General features: G+C 39.0%; 1 protein-coding gene, 3 long non-coding RNA genes and 2 pseudogenes across 6 annotated transcripts in view; 2 read left to right on the forward strand and 4 right to left on the reverse strand.

The window, feature by feature from the left end:
* The window catches only part of LOC111336483 (uncharacterized), a 2891-nt gene extending 2654 nt beyond the window's left edge, over nucleotides 1–237 (reverse strand). The window contains exon 1 of the mRNA XM_088742853.1: nucleotides 1–237. This exon is cut by the window's left edge and continues 176 nt beyond it. Within this exon, the coding sequence (XP_088598979.1) occupies nucleotides 1–163 (163 nt within the window). The 5' untranslated portion in view covers nucleotides 164–237.
* Nucleotides 238–265: 28 nt separating this feature from the next.
* Nucleotides 266–1904, forward strand: LOC111323390 (uncharacterized). The gene is made up of 2 exons (XR_002694157.2): nucleotides 266–681; nucleotides 978–1904. It is a non-coding gene; the product is annotated as an uncharacterized LOC111323390 (long non-coding RNA).
* Nucleotides 820–1912, reverse strand: LOC148717577 (uncharacterized). 2 transcript variants are annotated; one of them, XR_015994564.1, is made up of 3 exons: nucleotides 1773–1912; nucleotides 1325–1537; nucleotides 820–1231 (listed from the first exon to the last, which is right to left on the reverse strand). It is a non-coding gene; the product is annotated as an uncharacterized LOC148717577 (long non-coding RNA). The 2 variants fall into 2 exon arrangements; XR_015994563.1 differs by having other exon boundaries at nucleotides 820–1537.
* A 4629-nt stretch (nucleotides 1913–6541) lies between these two features.
* On the forward strand, nucleotides 6542–9406 carry LOC148717578 (uncharacterized). Its single transcript, XR_015994568.1, has 2 exons — nucleotides 6542–7188; nucleotides 7959–9406. It is a non-coding gene; the product is annotated as an uncharacterized LOC148717578 (long non-coding RNA).
* LOC148717579 (uncharacterized) lies at nucleotides 8001–9983 on the reverse strand (annotated as a pseudogene).
* Nucleotides 9984–10728: 745 nt separating this feature from the next.
* Nucleotides 10729–17500, reverse strand: part of LOC148717580 (cathepsin L-like peptidase) — a 13180-nt pseudogene continuing 6408 nt past the window's right edge. The window contains exons 2-7 of the transcript XR_015994842.1: nucleotides 16052–16520; nucleotides 15066–15271; nucleotides 14663–14754; nucleotides 13826–13987; nucleotides 13216–13405; nucleotides 10729–12571 (exon numbers count right to left, since the gene is read on the reverse strand). The product of XR_015994842.1 is annotated as a cathepsin L-like peptidase (transcript). The remainder of the gene's footprint in view (nucleotides 12572–13215; nucleotides 13406–13825; nucleotides 13988–14662; nucleotides 14755–15065; nucleotides 15272–16051; nucleotides 16521–17500) is intronic.

Here is a 17500-nt window from a genome sequence, read left to right on the forward strand (position 1 = left end):
AGCAATCGACATCGTCAATCCACTCTTTGCGCGGAATTTCGTAAGGATCTTGTCCTTCGATAGACTTTAACTTTTCGAGATATCTTTCCTTTGATTCTTTCTGCTGTAGATTTTCAAAATAACCGGGTAACAACCCACGCTTCGTAGTCGCTTTCGCCGCCATGCTGTAAACAAACTGAAGCTTGTCCTCCAGTTCGCAATGTCACGTGATGTGACGTCACGCTTGAAATGGGTCTATTGAAAATTAGTTATTTCCATCACGGCTGTTTCGCGGTGGAAATTTAGTTCGCGCATGCGTTCTACAAGAAACATCGAGTTAATTATTACTTCTCTGGTTAATACCAAATTATTCATTTGCATAAATCTGGCGTCCATGGCAACCACTCGGGCTAAGGTCTAGTTTAGCCAATGAAATCTTGCTGTATTGATAATGTATGCGAGTGAAATTTAGCATGGCGGATGGATGCACATGGACGAGGCACTTGCTGTCGAAAATTTGGGTAAAATCGGTTAAATTTTGCCTGTGTTCGACGAAAACGCGTTGCTATAGTGGAGCCCAACAAGCACACCCTATGAAATCGACTGAAAACTTTGGTTTTGATTTGGGAAAGGCTCGAATTTTTTCCAGCAAAGCGAGAGTCACAAGAGAAGACGTGAAACCTTACTAAACAACTGACGGAGGTAAGTGTTTTAATCCGAATTGTTTTAAAGTCCATTCAAGGCGCTTTTAATATGTCAAGATCGGCCGTTATACGACTCCATTTTGAATTTCGGAGGTACTGAATTTCGAGCAGAAAGTCTAATTTTGGTTCCAAAGAGTGCGGTCACACTTTTATTCGTCCAATAGAGAACTTAGCAAATAAATTACGCTAGATATACATATATAGTAAACGTTCTTAGTCAACGAACCAATACATTGCCACTGTAAAGGGAAGCGTTTTACTCATTCGCTCTTCGTTTTAAATTTCTCTCTTTAGGTTTGGGAGCTTTCCCTGCTAATTCTGGATTTGACGTAATCTCGTGTCCTTTTTCTTCACATCGTCAAAATGCTGAGACTGGGTTTTGAATTCGGAGTGTATTCCTTCAATCCCTTGTTCACAATAGAATCCAAGACCCATGTGACTGCCGAAGGAAAGGGCACACATGTTCTCGTAGCATATATAGCTTTGGTGTGATCATCATGTCTGGGAATTTTTCCCTAATGAACTGAAGAAATTTGTGATGTCTTCCTCTACAACAAGAACACAAGAAAAGGGGAATAGTGAGACATGATCCTATTATTGTATTCATGTTTTCCATGAAAGGCAGTTATTCTTTCACTTACCTGGCTTATCAGTCTTGTCATCAATGAGCTATTTAAGGGTAGAAGTTATGTTACCTTGCAGCAAGTGTGTACATGGTTACAAATGAATGATTTTCCATGTTAAGCTTGTCTCTCCACATTCATTTTCTTAAGAATCTCATCCAAATGAATTGGTAGTGGTCCATTGGCTTTCTCAAAGGCAGCCAATTCCATTTGTTCATCTGCAAGCTTTTCCTATAATGTTGAGATGTACTATTGAAATATGAACTACTTTACATACTGTGCAGTAGCTATAATTTGATGGGTTGTTAAATTGATTTGTGCTAGTGTAATATTATAAATCAATAAACTATAACACAGAATCATAGCTTCCTTCACTAAAAAATTAAGATAGGTTTGAATCATGTGTGATGGAATTGGAGGATTGTACAGCAGTGATACTGGAAAACACAAATTGAGAAAAAATTACCTCTTCCTTTGCATTTCTAAGGAGTGTGTCTATCTCCTCCTGTAGTAGTGTAAAGTAGGCTGGCATGATATTTACACTAGAATGCAGACTTTGTAAATTCAGCAACTCCTGTAAATAAATTCTTTTATCTTACTTTGTCCAATTCAATGTCCGGCAGTTTCTCATGAATCACTTTGTGATAAAACTTTTGTTGACTTGTAACAGAGCCATCTGCTACAAACTTTTCATAATCCTCTTGAATGTTTTTAAGGGTTGGGAGTTCAGTATGTCCATGTTTATGGCAAGAGACCTGCATCATTTTGGGATTTATCTTGCACCAATGACATAAATACTTGCCTGCAAATACAATTCTAATGGTAAAAACCTGTTTCACAGAAATAGTAATGTACAGTACAGGCTACATTTAAGTTCTTTTAGTTGATTGCTCAATCATATAGTTATTAGTATGCATGAATTATTGTCTAGATCAGACCTGAGGCACCAGCTGTTCCAAATATCTTACATAGGGATTCAGACACCAAACAGGAAAACCACTTTCTTTTCACCTTAGAAATAGGGAAAATGTAAGAACAATTTAGTCAAAATTATGCTATTTCTAGTCTCATCATCTAGACTAATTAAAAGTGTAATACATTTTTTGTTACTCACCCCCAGGTTGTTTCTTTCAAGGTGTTTACTTGTTCTTTATATTTCATTAAGGCTGTCTTTAAATTGGCCCACTATCTTTTGCATGGAACATAGCAAAGACAATGCCATTGTCTGGACTGATTGATCCCGTACCTCTTTGCAAATTGGGCACATCTACTCATGCTTGATGTTTTCAACAAACTGTTTTGGTATATGAACTATATGAAATATTATTATGAAATATATGAACTTCATATATTTCATTGTAACAAAACTGTTTTGGTTAAAGAGGTTCTGATCTTCAATAACTTGGTAGATTCTTTACCTCCTCAGGAAATGAGAATGTGGCTGGGGTGGTTGAAAGCTTAAAGTACTAGACATCCCTTCCACCATTTCTACTTGTTCCTTGGGTCCAGCAGAGTCCTCTGAGTTTTACTCCAGGTTTACTCTTCTTCTTCTTCCTACCAGGTTTCTGATGATCTTTGAAGAAACTACAGATCTTATAGTTTCAAGTTCGTTTGTGTTGAGGCCACACATTGATTGCAAGGCATGTGCCTCTTAGAGCAACTTGAAGCACTTGTGGCAGAACTTGGGAGGGCACGTGTCAAGGTCATCTTTACAAACACCAAAGGCTGTAAAAATTATCTCTATCTTATCAGCGCAGAGAAAACTGTTCTCGTATCTTTTGTCCTCTACAATCGCTGTCCACAAATTCGGCAAATTTTTTGTAATAATTTTCGATGTTCAGAGAGACCAAACGTAGCCATCTAAATGTATATCCGAACCGAGTCCTAAATTAAACTTGGATGTGAGCAACGCAATACTAAATATTGACTAAAGAAATGTTTCGAAATTCCTTTTTGCGACCTTCTTGCTTCAGAAGGGTACACCCTTTGGGTTTTTACCTCGTTTCAGGAAGGGGTGTCTATCTCTCTCGATCGGTTCTTCAGGGGTGCGGGAATATTTGCAATTTTGTGTTATTGCTAGTAGCGCGTTCCATTTGAAGAGGAAGGGAATACTCGCAGTAAACCATGTGAATCATGCCAAGAAGAACGATTTATCCACCAGATCAAAGAAAAAAATATAATTGAAAGGTTTATTGTCCCTGATCGTGATCGAAATTTCCACCAAAAGAAACGTCTTGTCCGTGCTTTCACTATTTCCGTAGCTTCCCGTGACAGATCGATGACGTACAGTTTTTGGGGAGGAGATCACACGCATGTAGTGCGACTTTCCTGCACGTAATAGATGGCCGTGGATATTTTAGCAGTTTGTCATACATCTTGTATTCTTTACTTGGCCCATGGGTGAGCATGATTGTATCAAAAAGATAAATTGGCGTAGTTTAGGGGAATTTGTTCGAGGTCAAAGAGGAAATGGGCGCCATATTTACTATTTTGGTGGTGAAAAGTAAGCGCGGATTACACTGCTCAAAACAATTCGGATTAAAACGTCTTTGTACAGAAACTTGCTTTAAAGGAGAGATATAAAGCCAGAGTTGTTTCTTTATTGACAGAAAAATTCGAATCAATCAGAATCTTGCCTGAAAATAAGAAGACCTCTAAGAGGTCATAAATCATTTCGCGTCAAAACAAGGTGCCTTTCAGCCGTCGCATAGTTAACTATCCCGCACACGCAATATTTCCTAGGCGAACATTAACCAGAGAAGCAAAAAACAATGTATGCGCATAAGTTAGCTATTTCCTTGGACTCTGCGCATATACTTTTTGTGACTTAGTTATCAGTGGGTTCTTTCTTGTTGAGCCGTTCAGCGTACATTTTCAGCGGTTTCAAATTGAAAATGTAAATCTGACATGCGCGAACTAAATTTCCACTGGCGGGCGTTTTGAAACAGCCGTGTCCATATGGTATGAGAGGAGCTCATATGAATGCTGCCACTCAGCAAAAGCCACATGAAACCCAGTGTTCTCGTGAATGTGCTATCAAAAAGAAAAATTCCTGGGAAAGTTGGAATGAGTACAATGGTGTTGGAACTCAATGAAAACAGAAGCCGGAATCGCTTCAGGATTAATGCTGACAGGAAGTTCAGGACCAATAGTGGTATGGTCGATAATATTGTTCAGTGCTTTAGGGCCTTGCAGAGGTTGTAACACACCAAAGGTTTGAGGAGTTTTGTTTGATTGAGTCATAGATCCTGTTGCCTAGTAAGATTCCTTGAACAATTATCTGGTACACCCACGCCTGACTCAGTGGACTGCTTATTACAGAAATATCCACATTGGATGAATCAAATAATTTGCTGAACAAGAGGGCAATAAGTGTACATGAGATGCTTCCTGTTCTGCCAGTAACTGTTGACTGTAAAATAGTGCTCAGAAAGAACCAGAAAATGACATTGCCATGTTGATGTGGTTGGATATTGACTGTTTTTTTTTTGTTTTCTTTTTTAAGAAAGAAAAACTTTAAAAAAAAAAAATGCAATAGATTTATCTAGCAACCTTTGTGGCATTACATAGTTAGAGTGCTGGGATGTTTTGTGCGGGAGGTCGAGGGTTCGAGCCCCAGCCAGACTAATACTCATGGTCTTAAAAATAACTGAGGAGAATTTGCTACCTTTCTATAATATCAAGAAATGGATAGACATTCTAGTCTTCTCGGATAACGACCAATAAACCATAGGCCTCGTCTCCTGCAGGGTTAGGGGTAGGAGACGTTAATTTCTCACACATGGGATTACTGTGTGGTGGATGTCCTCCCCTGGGGTGGGATGGGTGGGTTGCTGTCTTATGTTTCATACACGAGCCTCTGGCTCAGGCAATCTGGGTAACCATGCCTCACATATAGATAATAAACTTGATTGATTGATTGATTGTGTAAAAGTATGGAATCCCAAATGAAAGGGTTCCCAAATCTCCACAAAAATATTGGGTTAATAAGGGGAAAGTAAGCGTGAGGGTGGCAAGTGTGAAATGATGAAAATAAAATGTTAGTTGTTCAATAGAGAATTTGCACAGAGGGACCTACAAACTGCAAGGCAGTTATGTCAGTCATAAGGCAGCATTAAAATAAAAACTATCAGTAGTTCAATTGGGCACTAGCATTGAGGGTCCACACTTTCACACTTTTATTTTATTTTCTTACATATCTACAAGGTATTCCTTTGACCTGCAAATAGTGAGTCAAATTTTCTTAACTTAATATAATTACACTGGAAATAAAAATGAAAATGAGGAAATACAGCATAAAAAGACAAAAAGATACACAAGAAAAGAAAAAAAGGAAAATGAAAGATTTTCATTGTAAAGGACTCCATAAAGGAATCTTTAGTCTCTAGAAAATTGAAAAGCCCTTTTTGCTTGTTTGTTTGTTTTTTTTTTTTTTTGAAAGATTTCTTTGAAAAATTTGTTTATTCATTATTTTTTAAATTCAATTTGCAATGCAGCCACTTCAAGACAGTACAAAAATTTATAATAATAATAAGGAAGGTTAGAATGAAATAAGATAAGATATCCATAATCAGAGGAAATGGTTTGACAATTGTTTTAAGGTAAATGATTGATCAAAATTACTGGTATCTGTCTTGAATTTGAATGGTGATAATATAACAAACACGAAAGTAAATTCCAAAATAATTTAATGTTATGAAAACTTAACTAAGCTATTTTGACACTTTTAAAATTTTATTTCACAGGCGTCACACCACGTGGTCCCTGATTGATAGCTCGCTTTCTTTCTTCCCTTTGTGTCCAAAATTTCGAAAAGGCTTACAGGAATTAAGTTTAGTTAATTGGATTGTTGGTCGGAAAACAGCGATGAGCAGCGACTATCTTGCTTTTTGATCCTTCGACGATGATGTAAACAAACTCGAGTTTCTTCAGGCAAGTTCACAGCTCTTTCCACACCAAGTGACAGGGAGTTAGAAGTGCCGTAAAAAAGTTCTTTACTGTTCCTTTTTTTAACGACGAACCAACATTTTGCATGAACGGACGAAAAAGTGATCAGAAAAAGCCAACACGACACTGTAAACGTTGCCTCAAATTGAGCCAATTCGCAACTGTATTGGAACTTTGCACAAAAGACCGTTTTTCGGCGCGAGAACAATTTTTTGTTACAATTTGTACACCCCCGCAATTTTTTAAAATTCTTTTCTTCTTTTCAAAAATGAGAATTAAAACGTTATCTTATCTTTTCAACGGCTTCCTTATTTTTTAAACTTTTGTAATGGCTGTTCGTTTCCCGCAAAGTGTGTTGAGCAGTGTATTGAGTTTAAATAAGCGCGCGTCTGAGCCCACGTTTCATACCGCGGGTCTCTGGCGCACGCGCAGACGTTTTTCATCCCTGTGTTCAATGGCAATTTTTTTACTTACTAGGCATCCGCTGCATTTAACTGAATCTTTCGGTAACGACGAAAAAGCTGAGACTAGGCGACAGGGCTGAATAACGTCTGCGCATGTGCGAGATGTCATTACAACAAGATCAAAATTTCGGCGCAAACGTGATGGTGGTTCTTTCCTGTTCAGTTGATTAACGACAAGAAAGGAACTGAAAATCTTCCATTATTTTTGCACCTAAACACAAATACCTCCTTTTTATGCTTTTGAAATTGAAAATTTGAACAATCCGAAGTTTTTCCCCAAAGAAATGCCGAGAAATACGAGAAAACTTGTCGTTAACGCGGTAAATATTCTGAGCTTTGGAGACGCCTTTTCATTCAACCGCCACGACGCGTTCTTCGTTTCGATTTACACTCGTCTGCTTCGTTTGAGAAAGAAATGATGTTTGGGACACATTGAAGGCAACATGAGAGTTTGGAAAAGTGTCGCCAGAGGTGAGTATTACGATCTTAGTTTGTTTTGTAATCAAAACGGCACCTTTCTTGCGCTAGTCGTAAGTTAATATTTATGTGAATACAAACGCTCTGTGTTGTCGTGAAACATGAATGGCCAGCACCTGCATGCACTCGTAAGCTGACTCGCAAAACTTAAAGCTAAGAAAAATGCTTTCTCAAGGAACGTATTGTTGGCTACGTGTAGCTACGTATTGTTGGCTCCGACGAAGGGCTAACGCTCGAAAAGTCAGCTTTTGTAATCGTTACGGTGGCCAATTTACAAAATTATTTCAACTTTGTTGATATATCCAAATTATTTCGTTACTCCCACCGACGCAGCCCCAAACAGTTTCTTTCGAAACTAGCAGCCTTTGTTACGTATACCTATACCCCTGTACAGTACTTTTTTTACTGTTTGCTTATGTTACTCGATCGATAAATTCAATTATTTGAATGAGACACATGTCACTGTTCCTAAATTATGAGGTATGTTGTTAAGTGTCTTAAACCATAAAAGCAATTCAATAACTATTTTTTAAATAGTAATGAAGTGCAGGATGATGTGGAGGGAGTGTTTAATCAGAGAATCATTTTATTTTAGATTTACATGACTATCATACCTGCAGGTGCCCTCTTGTTGCAGTGCCCCCTCAAAGTTATTTACTTTTAATTAGTTAATACATTACAAACAAATTACATGTGTTATACTACAGAAATAGGAAGTTTGTGGGAAGTTGTTTACCTGAAGATGTTATTTCCTTATTTTGTAGTGTTTTGTCAAGTTGACTGGCCATGCTTTGTGAAGCACTCTCCTAACAAAATTCATACCAAAACATCACCATGTCACTTATTAGGACAATTTTTATAATTAGAAATTGATTCTTATAATATTATTTTATGTTCATGTACCTGTCTGCCATCAGATGATTTAGTACTGGTTGGAGAAGATGTAGATGCCTTAGTGTTTCTCTGAAAAGTAAGGAGCAGATACAACAACAGCAACAACCTTTACAACTTTTGTTTATTTATTCTAATTTCTAATGACTATTTTAACAAATTGGACATGCCCACAGGTAGCTAGCTAATCTAGGTGGGTCATGTCTTAACTAAGAAAAAAGTTGGTTTACAAGTTTGCAGAAATCAGGAAATTAATTAGAGAGAATAAGTATACAGGTTTACAGAAATCGGGAAGTTAAATAAAAAGAGTAGGTATAAAAACAAAGATTCTACAAAAATACAAAAATAGTACAATTAAGGCTATACTTGTTATTCTAGAAATACATTAAAAACCTTAAGAAAATTTGACCTTTTGAATGATGTTTCGTATGTCGAGATAGGAGTCTTCCGAAGACAGAATATTGAAAAGTGCTCTTTTAATTTTTATCTTTAAGTCATGTTTTGGGGAGATTCCTTAATGTAAGAGGTGTCTCATTCCAAATTTTTGTTCCAATTCTAGAAAACGAGTTCAATTGAATAGAGAGCCTAGAGCTTTGTGTGTAGAAGTTGTGCGAAGCAGAGGATTGGATATTATAGGGGTGAATATTAGAAATGTCTTGAAACAGGTCTCGAATACTTCTAGGTGCGTTTTTGTGTCTAATATCAAACATCAGGTTAGCTGTAAACTCATAATAAGAAAATTGTAGCAGTAAAATAACAGCATCGGAAAATAGAGGAATTGCATGCAGATTGCAGTCAGAAAAAAAAATAAAACGTAGAGCTCGTTTTTGCAGCTTTAGAAGCTTATCAAGATATGTTTTACATGCCTGGCCCCAAACTATTAGCCCGTAGCTCAGATAAGGTGCAACAAGAGATCTATAGATATTTATAGGAGTATGTTTTGGAACAAAATGCTGTAGTTTAGATATTAGACCAATGGTTTGACTTATTTCAATTTTTATATGATCAATATAATGTTTCCAAGTTAGATGATTATCAATTAGTATCCCTAAGTATTTTATAAATTCCTTACATTCTAAAGCTACATTTTTATTCTGCTCGTTATCAAACATCATAATTTTAGGTTGATAAGTAAATTTTCTTCGAGCAGGAAAAAATATGACGAAATTAGATTTTCTTACATTCAGGGTCAATTTATTTAGCAGATACATGTTAAAATATTTTGGTATTGTTCTGGAACGATTTTTTGTGATAACAAAGTAGCAATTATGCAGTCTGGCTTTTTGGTGGGCCAAATTGGCAAATAAACAAACAAAATGTGGCTCCAGCCTATTTTATGTGTGTGTGAATTGTGTGAGACTGGTATTTCATTTTCAGGGGCATCAAATATTGAGTGCTTTTGCAATTATATCTATAATTATCTCAATGTTGCTTAAACAACATGAGGCAAAAATAAGCACTTCACTTACTTGTACTGGTGGAACATAATCTGGTTCATTGCAGAAAACACTATCAGCAATTGTAGAACACTTGTTGCACCATCGGGTTCCGGGCCGTTAAGTGGCGACATTAGCTCGAACCCGATCAAATACACGGTAGAACCGCCTCGGGACTTTGCTCTTCGACAGCTCTTTGGAGTGCTCCAAGAGTGGACCCGAGCAATTTTCATTGGTTTCCCGAGCTGCTCTAATCCAATGCCGAGTGCAAGCCCAGCAAATTAAACTTCCCTCCACAAACCGAGCAATGGCCTCGTCAAACCGCCTCAATCGACCTTGGCATGTTTCTCCAGCTCGTGTTCGCTTAATAAACCACCAACTCCGCTCATTGGGCTTTGCATGGGAACTAAAGAACTATAGGATGGACGTCGATAACATCCAAAACACCGCCTAAGATGTCATCTGCTAAGTCTTCGATAAATCTATCGTGTTAACGCGCTGTTTTCACTAAGTGTACAACCTTTAAACCTCAGTGTACAAAAGTGTATGTGCTGGTCAATGAACGAGGGAACTAGCGTAAAGATTTCTTTCTACCGTTTTCAGTTTGGCACTACCTTTTCACCAAAAACCGGGCGCTATACGAAACTTTTTAAAAACGCCGCCATTTTTTCGAAGTTTGTTATGGTGCCCAGGCCATTGGCGCTAGCGCGAGCCAAGAGATCTCGCACATGCGCAGACGTTATTCAGCCCTGTTCTATGCACCGTTAACTTTTCTTACATATCTTTCTAATAAAAGATAAAAGCCCTCAATACACTGCGCCAACTCTAGAGGAAAATAGCACAGATAGTGCGGGTACGTGTTAAGTAATTAAAAGGATCGCTCTTTTGACGGCATGTTTGTTTTTTGTAATCCCTGTGCGCGCGCTGAATTGCATCAGCAAAAGCGCGCGCATAAACTGTGTTCAGCCACCTTAAGTAACAAAGCTTCCCCTGTTATTAGGGACAGATCAAGAATTTCGAGAATCTCTACCGAGAAGTACCCCTTTTAAAAGACACGGGAAAGATCCCTAAACAAAACATCTCTCGAAGCCAAAAACACGACTATAAAAGTTTATGGCGCAAAGCGCCTTGCGATAAGGAGGAACATCGCTGGGTATTTGGTACGGGAGCAGAGCGCGCAAAAAAATTAAAGAGCAGTTCAACAATGTGCAACATTTCTTACAAAGTTTAATGCAATCTTCATTTTTAGGTTTAACACTTTATTTAAGTGGTGTATTAACGGTACATTCCCAATTATTTTAGGCCCTTTACTAGTGCGGCCCGTCAGTGTCTATACAAACATGGCATACAAAAAAAAATGTAAACAATGATTACAAAAGAAATGCATGTATATACAGTTAATATTAATAATACTGAGACTAACTCATCTATCAGGGCATTTGCTTTACAAAACACATCTAAAAGTGTTAACGAAAACAAATGACCGAACGTGCATTTCTCTAAATAGCACTGAATAACTTGTCTGCATAAAAGAATGTAGCGAAATTTGAAAAAAGAAAGCTTTACAGGCCAATTATAATTACAAGAGCAGCTTAACATTCTTTGTGTCGGAAGTTAACCTCAGGCAACTCGTAAACACAACTAACACCAACACATCTTACCTTAACTTAATATGACGGAGCGTGAAGACTGCAGAATGAAAAATGTGAATTATCAAATGTTGAGGACTGTCAAGAATGTAGTGCGAACGGTAGCTACATTGAATGCCGTACGATCTTGATAAGAAGCCAGCGAAACTGCGTCACAGCAAAATATGACTACTCTACGAATTTAGCTAAGGAGACTTGGCTACGAATGTAGTTCGACCAAGCTACGAATATAATATGATTAAGCCACAAATATCGTACCACTAAGTCACGAATGCAGTCACGTCTAAGCTACGATTGAATATAGTACGACAAAGCTACGAATATAATACAACTAAGCTAAGAATATAGCACGACTAAGCTACGAATATAGCACGACTAAGCTACGAATATAGCACGACTAAGCTACGAATATATAAAGCAAGACTAAGCCACGAATATAGCACGACTAAGCCCCGAATATACTCACGACTAAGGCTACGAATGTAGTACGACAAAGCTAAGTATCGTATATGTATATGTGAACGATCCTTCGCAGTAAAGCACTATTTGAGCAATAGTGAAAATCAGACCTGAAAAAAATTTCAGGCCTGTACGGGATTCGAACCACTGACCTCTGCGATACTAGTGCAGCGCTCTACCAATTGAGCTAACAAGCCAACTGGGAGCAGGCCATCAAATTAATTCGACATAAACCCGTAGATGATAAATCAAACAACAACAAACATATGAAACATATGTATGAACTGCGGTTATGAGACGTATATGTGAACGATCCTTCGCAGTAAAGCACTATTTGAGCAATAGTGAAAATCAGACCTGAAAAAAATTTCAGGCCTGTACGGGACTCGAACCACTGACCTCTGCGATACTAGTGCAGCGCTCTACCAATTGAGCTAGCAATTGCGCTCTAGCAATTGACATCAGTAAATACGACTAAGTTACGAATAAAGTACGAATAAGCCACGAACAAAAGACGATCAAGCTTCTAAATGATGCAGTCTCACCAAGCCATCTATACAGCTTCTTGAAAAATTTCTAATACCCGACCAAGGCGCCCCGAACTATTACCCGCTCAGCGACTCCAGCAGGTGCCCCAAAAAAGCTTGAGAAAGAAAATGCTGTTTGTTTTCATAGTCACCACATAAAAAGATAGAGGAAAAGATGAGACTTTGCTAACTACGTGTTCTTATATCAAACACTTCTTTAATCATTAAATTTAATCATCTCTGATCTTGACCACGACAGCCTTCTGCAGAACACCGCAATTGTCATTTCTTATGGCGATCTTGATATATCCCTCATCTCCCCAAGCTTTTGACCAAGAATTCTTAATCAGCCAATAGGGTTCATCCTTTTCAACTCCATATCCGACAGCTAAGGCCGCGTGGTCCAATGCATGAGCTGAAAACGAGGATAAGAAACTCACCAAATTGGCCACCTTCACTGGTTAGGATGAATCGTACCTCGTGAATGAAATCCTTTAACTATTTACGCTTTGACATCAGTAAATGTATTCTCCGTACTGTTCTTCATACACGTTCTAAGGTGCTGACAAGGAGTTTTTTAACAATCGAGAGCTTTTTAAGGTGGTTATCATTTTCTTTCTGTTCTTGTGACTTTTATATATAGATTTAGCCAAACTTAAAAGCGGAGCTCGCATTTTTTTTCCCGGCACGTCTCAAGGGCGCAACGCCTTGTCCCGGCCAGGACTGGAACCCCGGTCGTCCGACTCGGAGCCTAGTGCACTGACCACCGGACTACTAGAAAAAGCCGTGGCATTGACGTGCCCACGGTACAGTTGACCGCGCATACTAAAAGTAGCACCTTGTACGGACTCCCGTACGGTCCTAAGTCCAAATTTTTTTGGCTTGATGGGTTACTACTACCAATTTGTAAAATTATGGGGCTACGCTCTGCGAGCTCCGCTAATATTTGAATCAATGGTTATATTGTAAGAAGAAATTAGATGCTAGTCACGCCTAAGGGTCAAAGAGTTAAAAAACCTCCACGCAGCCTTTAAATTACAATACGTGTAAATTACTTACTGCAGTCAGAGTCATAATAAATTCCTGATCCGTAGAATTTAAAAGTCTTTGGCTGGGTGTTGATGAGGATACTGACTGGACCGTATATAGCAATGGCCTGCTTCAACTCCTGCTTGTTCCCTTTGGTAATATTCATGTAAAAATCCAGCTTAGCACCTGTTGTGGTATTTTTAAAGTGGCAGAAGCCCTCCTAAAAAATACAATAGAAAACAAAGTGAGTCTTCGAAACAGGAGAAGGGAGATTAGTGATTGGTAGAATCTATCCGCTCTGCTTTCACTCCTGACCATTTAAAACGAATTTGATTCATTGGATGATTGCAGTTGCGCATCCAGACCGTGAGCTAAGAGGGGGGGAGGGGGGGACTGTTTTCTCGTTAGTGTACACCTACCGGCTTTTCTTCCTTCTGCGATTCTTTTTTAACATAAAATATGGGGGGGGGGGGTGTGTAGGCACCCCGGGCCCCTCCCCCTAAATCCACCATTGAGAGTAAAAACCGTAATCCTTATTTTAGTAAAATGAGTTCTTGACAGTTGAGATATTAACAGGAAGAGCAGAACACAATAAGTATACTCCTAAAATTGTTTGATGAAGTTTCTTCAATCTTTTTACCTGAGCCAAATATTTTCCATAACTGTCTTCAGTAGCCAGTCCACCATGTTTAATGACCCACTGCATTGCTCGATGTGGATATCCTCCCTTACACCCTCGGTTACCAAACCCCCACGAGCAGTCTATAAGTTGCTGTTCAGACAGGTTGAGGAGGGTTCCAGTCTACAATAATATCATATTCGAAAATGAAATTATGTACGGTATGTGACATCAAAAGTCTTTCACTGTCCTGGCGACAGAATTGGCCAAAAAGGGTTAGGACGTGCCCCTCCTCTCAAAACTCTTTTACTACATCTCTCAATTAGTACGTGCGCTATAATTGGTCAATTTATTGGGCCATATTTCACCGAACGACCAGCTAATTCTAAGGTTTGAAGTCCTCCCCCTCTACTCGGACCCAGAGCGGACATAACAATGACCTACTTAACTTCGCTTTTTCGGTCTGTACTGTGAGTTACGAAACCTCATATTTTCTGCTCGGATTTATGGCCTGCGTGCTTCGCGCCTTGGCTTCAAGTCCGCGGGGAAAAAAGTCTATCCGTAACTTACAGTACGACCTCGGATAGTAAGAGATGTCTCCTACAACAAATTCAAGCTAATTCACTCTCATAAGGTCCTCAAATTTGTGTCCACTGTGCGTCGTATCCGATGAAAAACCTCAGAAAATGATAAAAAGTAGTTTCAAGGTACTCATCATCAGCCTAAAACACAAAGTGAAACAAACCGGAGTAGACTATTAGTCTGACAAGCGCCATGTTCTAAGGGGACGGTGCTAACTGTCCACAATGCCAGCAACAATTAATATTAAAGCGCTGTGACATCTTTTTGTTCACAAACCTTGATAAAATAGGCCCCTTCCATAGCACCAGTAACAGAGTATGCATAACACGAGCCACAAATCCCTTGACTTCTTACCGGATTTACTGCACCTGGTGAAACAGTAGAACATTTTTCAGTAAAGTTCACTGACAGGCCTCTAAGTGTTTAATCAATAATTTTACTCATTTGTTTTCCATAGTACCACTAAGTGCTTAATATGAATCCCACCCGATCTGGAATTTTCAAGAATTGCTTTCTGAACAATTCTTTAAGCCTCTCCTATCAGTTTTTGCTTCTCGATGGAAACCAGAAGGCTGACTAATTCACTAAGGTAAGAGTGACGTCTGTGTTTGTTTTGATTCATTTTGGCGACTACTCTGTTTGTTTGTATTTATCTATTATAAGAGTTCTTTCCTCTCACCCGATTTTTCCCAGTTAACGGTATCAGGTAGGGTTTTGACATTGGTACCCTCCGGTATTTCAAATCTCTTCCCGCCATTCAGTACATCAGGTTCTTTATCCGTCAGTAGTCCTTTCTTCTGTCTGATCTCTTCTTCAGTCATGTCGGCCACGTGATTTGCTTTGAGTCTATAGCCAAGGTTTTGGCGGTTTCTGGACTTGATAAACCTGTTGAGCGAGTTGGTCAAGATCAGTGATCGAAAATTTTCTGTTTACATATCACACTGTAGTTAAAAACCTCCAAGAAGCTAAAGTTAAACGTGTAGCAGTTCGTTTTAAGGCAAATCAAGGAATTCGGAAGAAATACAGACACTACTATAAGATTTTATATTTTATTTTAAAAGGTCTTTTTTATTTCAGGAAAAAAATAGGGTGATTTCCTAGGTACAAATAAAAATTTGTGATCTGGTTCTCACCTCTGGCACATATCGAAAACGCTTAGACTGTGGCCGTGTAGACTTCGTATCTCTATACACGCCCATTGTCTCCCTATCTGTTTCAACTACTACCGTTGCAAGGACCATAGTGTAGTTCGGACCAAATAACGTAATCTTCAGATAAGATTACTGTTAAGAAGAAAAGTTTTCTTTCTCTTTGCCTGGTCCACCTGAACTAGTTGTGGCTATTACAAACGGAAGATAAAGTCCTCTCACGCAAGTAAACTCGTCGAATTGGCACCCAACACCCCTCTATGGTTTACACACGTTCTGTGTCAATAATGAAAAATGGGATGAATGGCGAGAAAGGGCGGGAAGATGAGAGATCCTGGGAACGAGGTTGTGGCAGAGGCAGTTCTCTTCGTTCTCCGAATTAACGACCTACAATTACCAGCGAGACAGTCTGACCGTCAAGGTAGGTTCCCAATCACAGAAGTGAATGCATAAACAACGGAGTCACACAAGATCTTAAATAAAGATTAATAAGTTGTTGGTTGCCATGCCGACCCACCTCAAGTTATGTCTGTAGATGTCTTTCCGTGACTCATGCTCCCGCTTTGAGATCTAATTCTTCTTATATCTCGCCTTGAAAGATTGAAATAAAGTATTCACCACGTCTTCATAGTGGCGCATAACATCTTTGTAATCAGACTTCTGGTCCACATTTCTGAACGCTCCCGTACTCTTGGGAGCTGGTGACGGTCGAGTCTGCTTCTTGTCCTCAAGAGACTGCTGGAGGTTTGAGGTGGGTTCTGTGGGCTCAAATGTGTCTCTGTTAACCGTCGGCATTTTTTTTAAGGAATCTAACAGGTACTGCAACGGATCGGCTTCCGTGCGAGAGGGAGTGGTGACTAAATTTGACAGGTGAGACAGAGTATACGGAGATCCTGATGTACTGTGCGGCATGAATTCCACAATAGGATTTATCTCACCAAGGGACTTCTCCAGTTTCTCGTGGGAAAAATCAAGGCATTGTAGGTCTGGATAAATGATTAAAATCACTCAAAACTTGATCTGTCTCGCAAATTACGGAAGCCGAAAAGGGACAATCCAAAAATATTTTTCCAATCCCGAAAATTATTTCAAATCGCAATATTTATTTTAAACTCACTGTCGAAAAGTTTGACAATCCAAAGATATTTTGCAAATCCAAAAAAACATTTAGAAATCCAAAAAAAATTTTTTAAAACTCCGAAAATATTTTGCGAATCCGAAAAAATATTTTGAAATCCAAGAAAATTTTTTCAAAATCCGAAAATATTTTGCAAATCCAAACAAATATTTTGAAATCCAAAAAAACTGTGTTTAATGAGAACACTAAGAACTGTGCAGTAAATGGTTTGAACCCGGGGGTAACATGTGAAGGTGTAGTCTGATCGTCCGGGTGAGTGTAGTCCTGAGAAGGACTGTTGTCGGTGGCAGTGACTGACGTTTCGACAACCTGTGCGGAAGTCATCATCAGAGTCAAGTGAGTGATTGTTGTCAGTAGAATGTTCTTATTCCAGTTCGTGTGAAATGATCGGTTGGTTTTGCCGTGATGTTATTGGCTGTAAGACTCAAGTGACGTAAGTCGTTCGTGATTGGTCTGTTTCGGTCTGTCGGTAAAGCTAGGTTGTTCTTTTTCGGTCGTTTGTGATGTTTATGTCGTGAATGAGTCGTTTGTATGGGGCGGGTAGTTGTTGACATCTGTTTAGGGGAGTCTGTTCTAAGTTAGTAAACCAGCTTTCCAGAGTCAGTCGTTGAAAATAGTCAGTGCTGTAGGTTAGGCATTGCGCAGAGTCCCAGTCAATGTTGTGATTGGTAAGTCGATGGTGTTCAGCAATGTGATTGCTGACATCACCTTTCCTCGTCGCCCGTCTGTGTTCAGTCAGTCTTGTTGTGAGGTTTCTGCCAGTCTCACCGATGTAGGAGGCTTGGCAGTCGGAACAATTGATCTTATAAATCGTTCCCTGTCTGTTCT

The sequence above is a fragment of the Stylophora pistillata genome, chromosome 13 (genome assembly GCF_964205215.1).
Source record: "Stylophora pistillata chromosome 13, jaStyPist1.2, whole genome shotgun sequence".
Lineage (NCBI taxonomy): Eukaryota > Metazoa > Cnidaria > Anthozoa > Scleractinia > Pocilloporidae > Stylophora > Stylophora pistillata.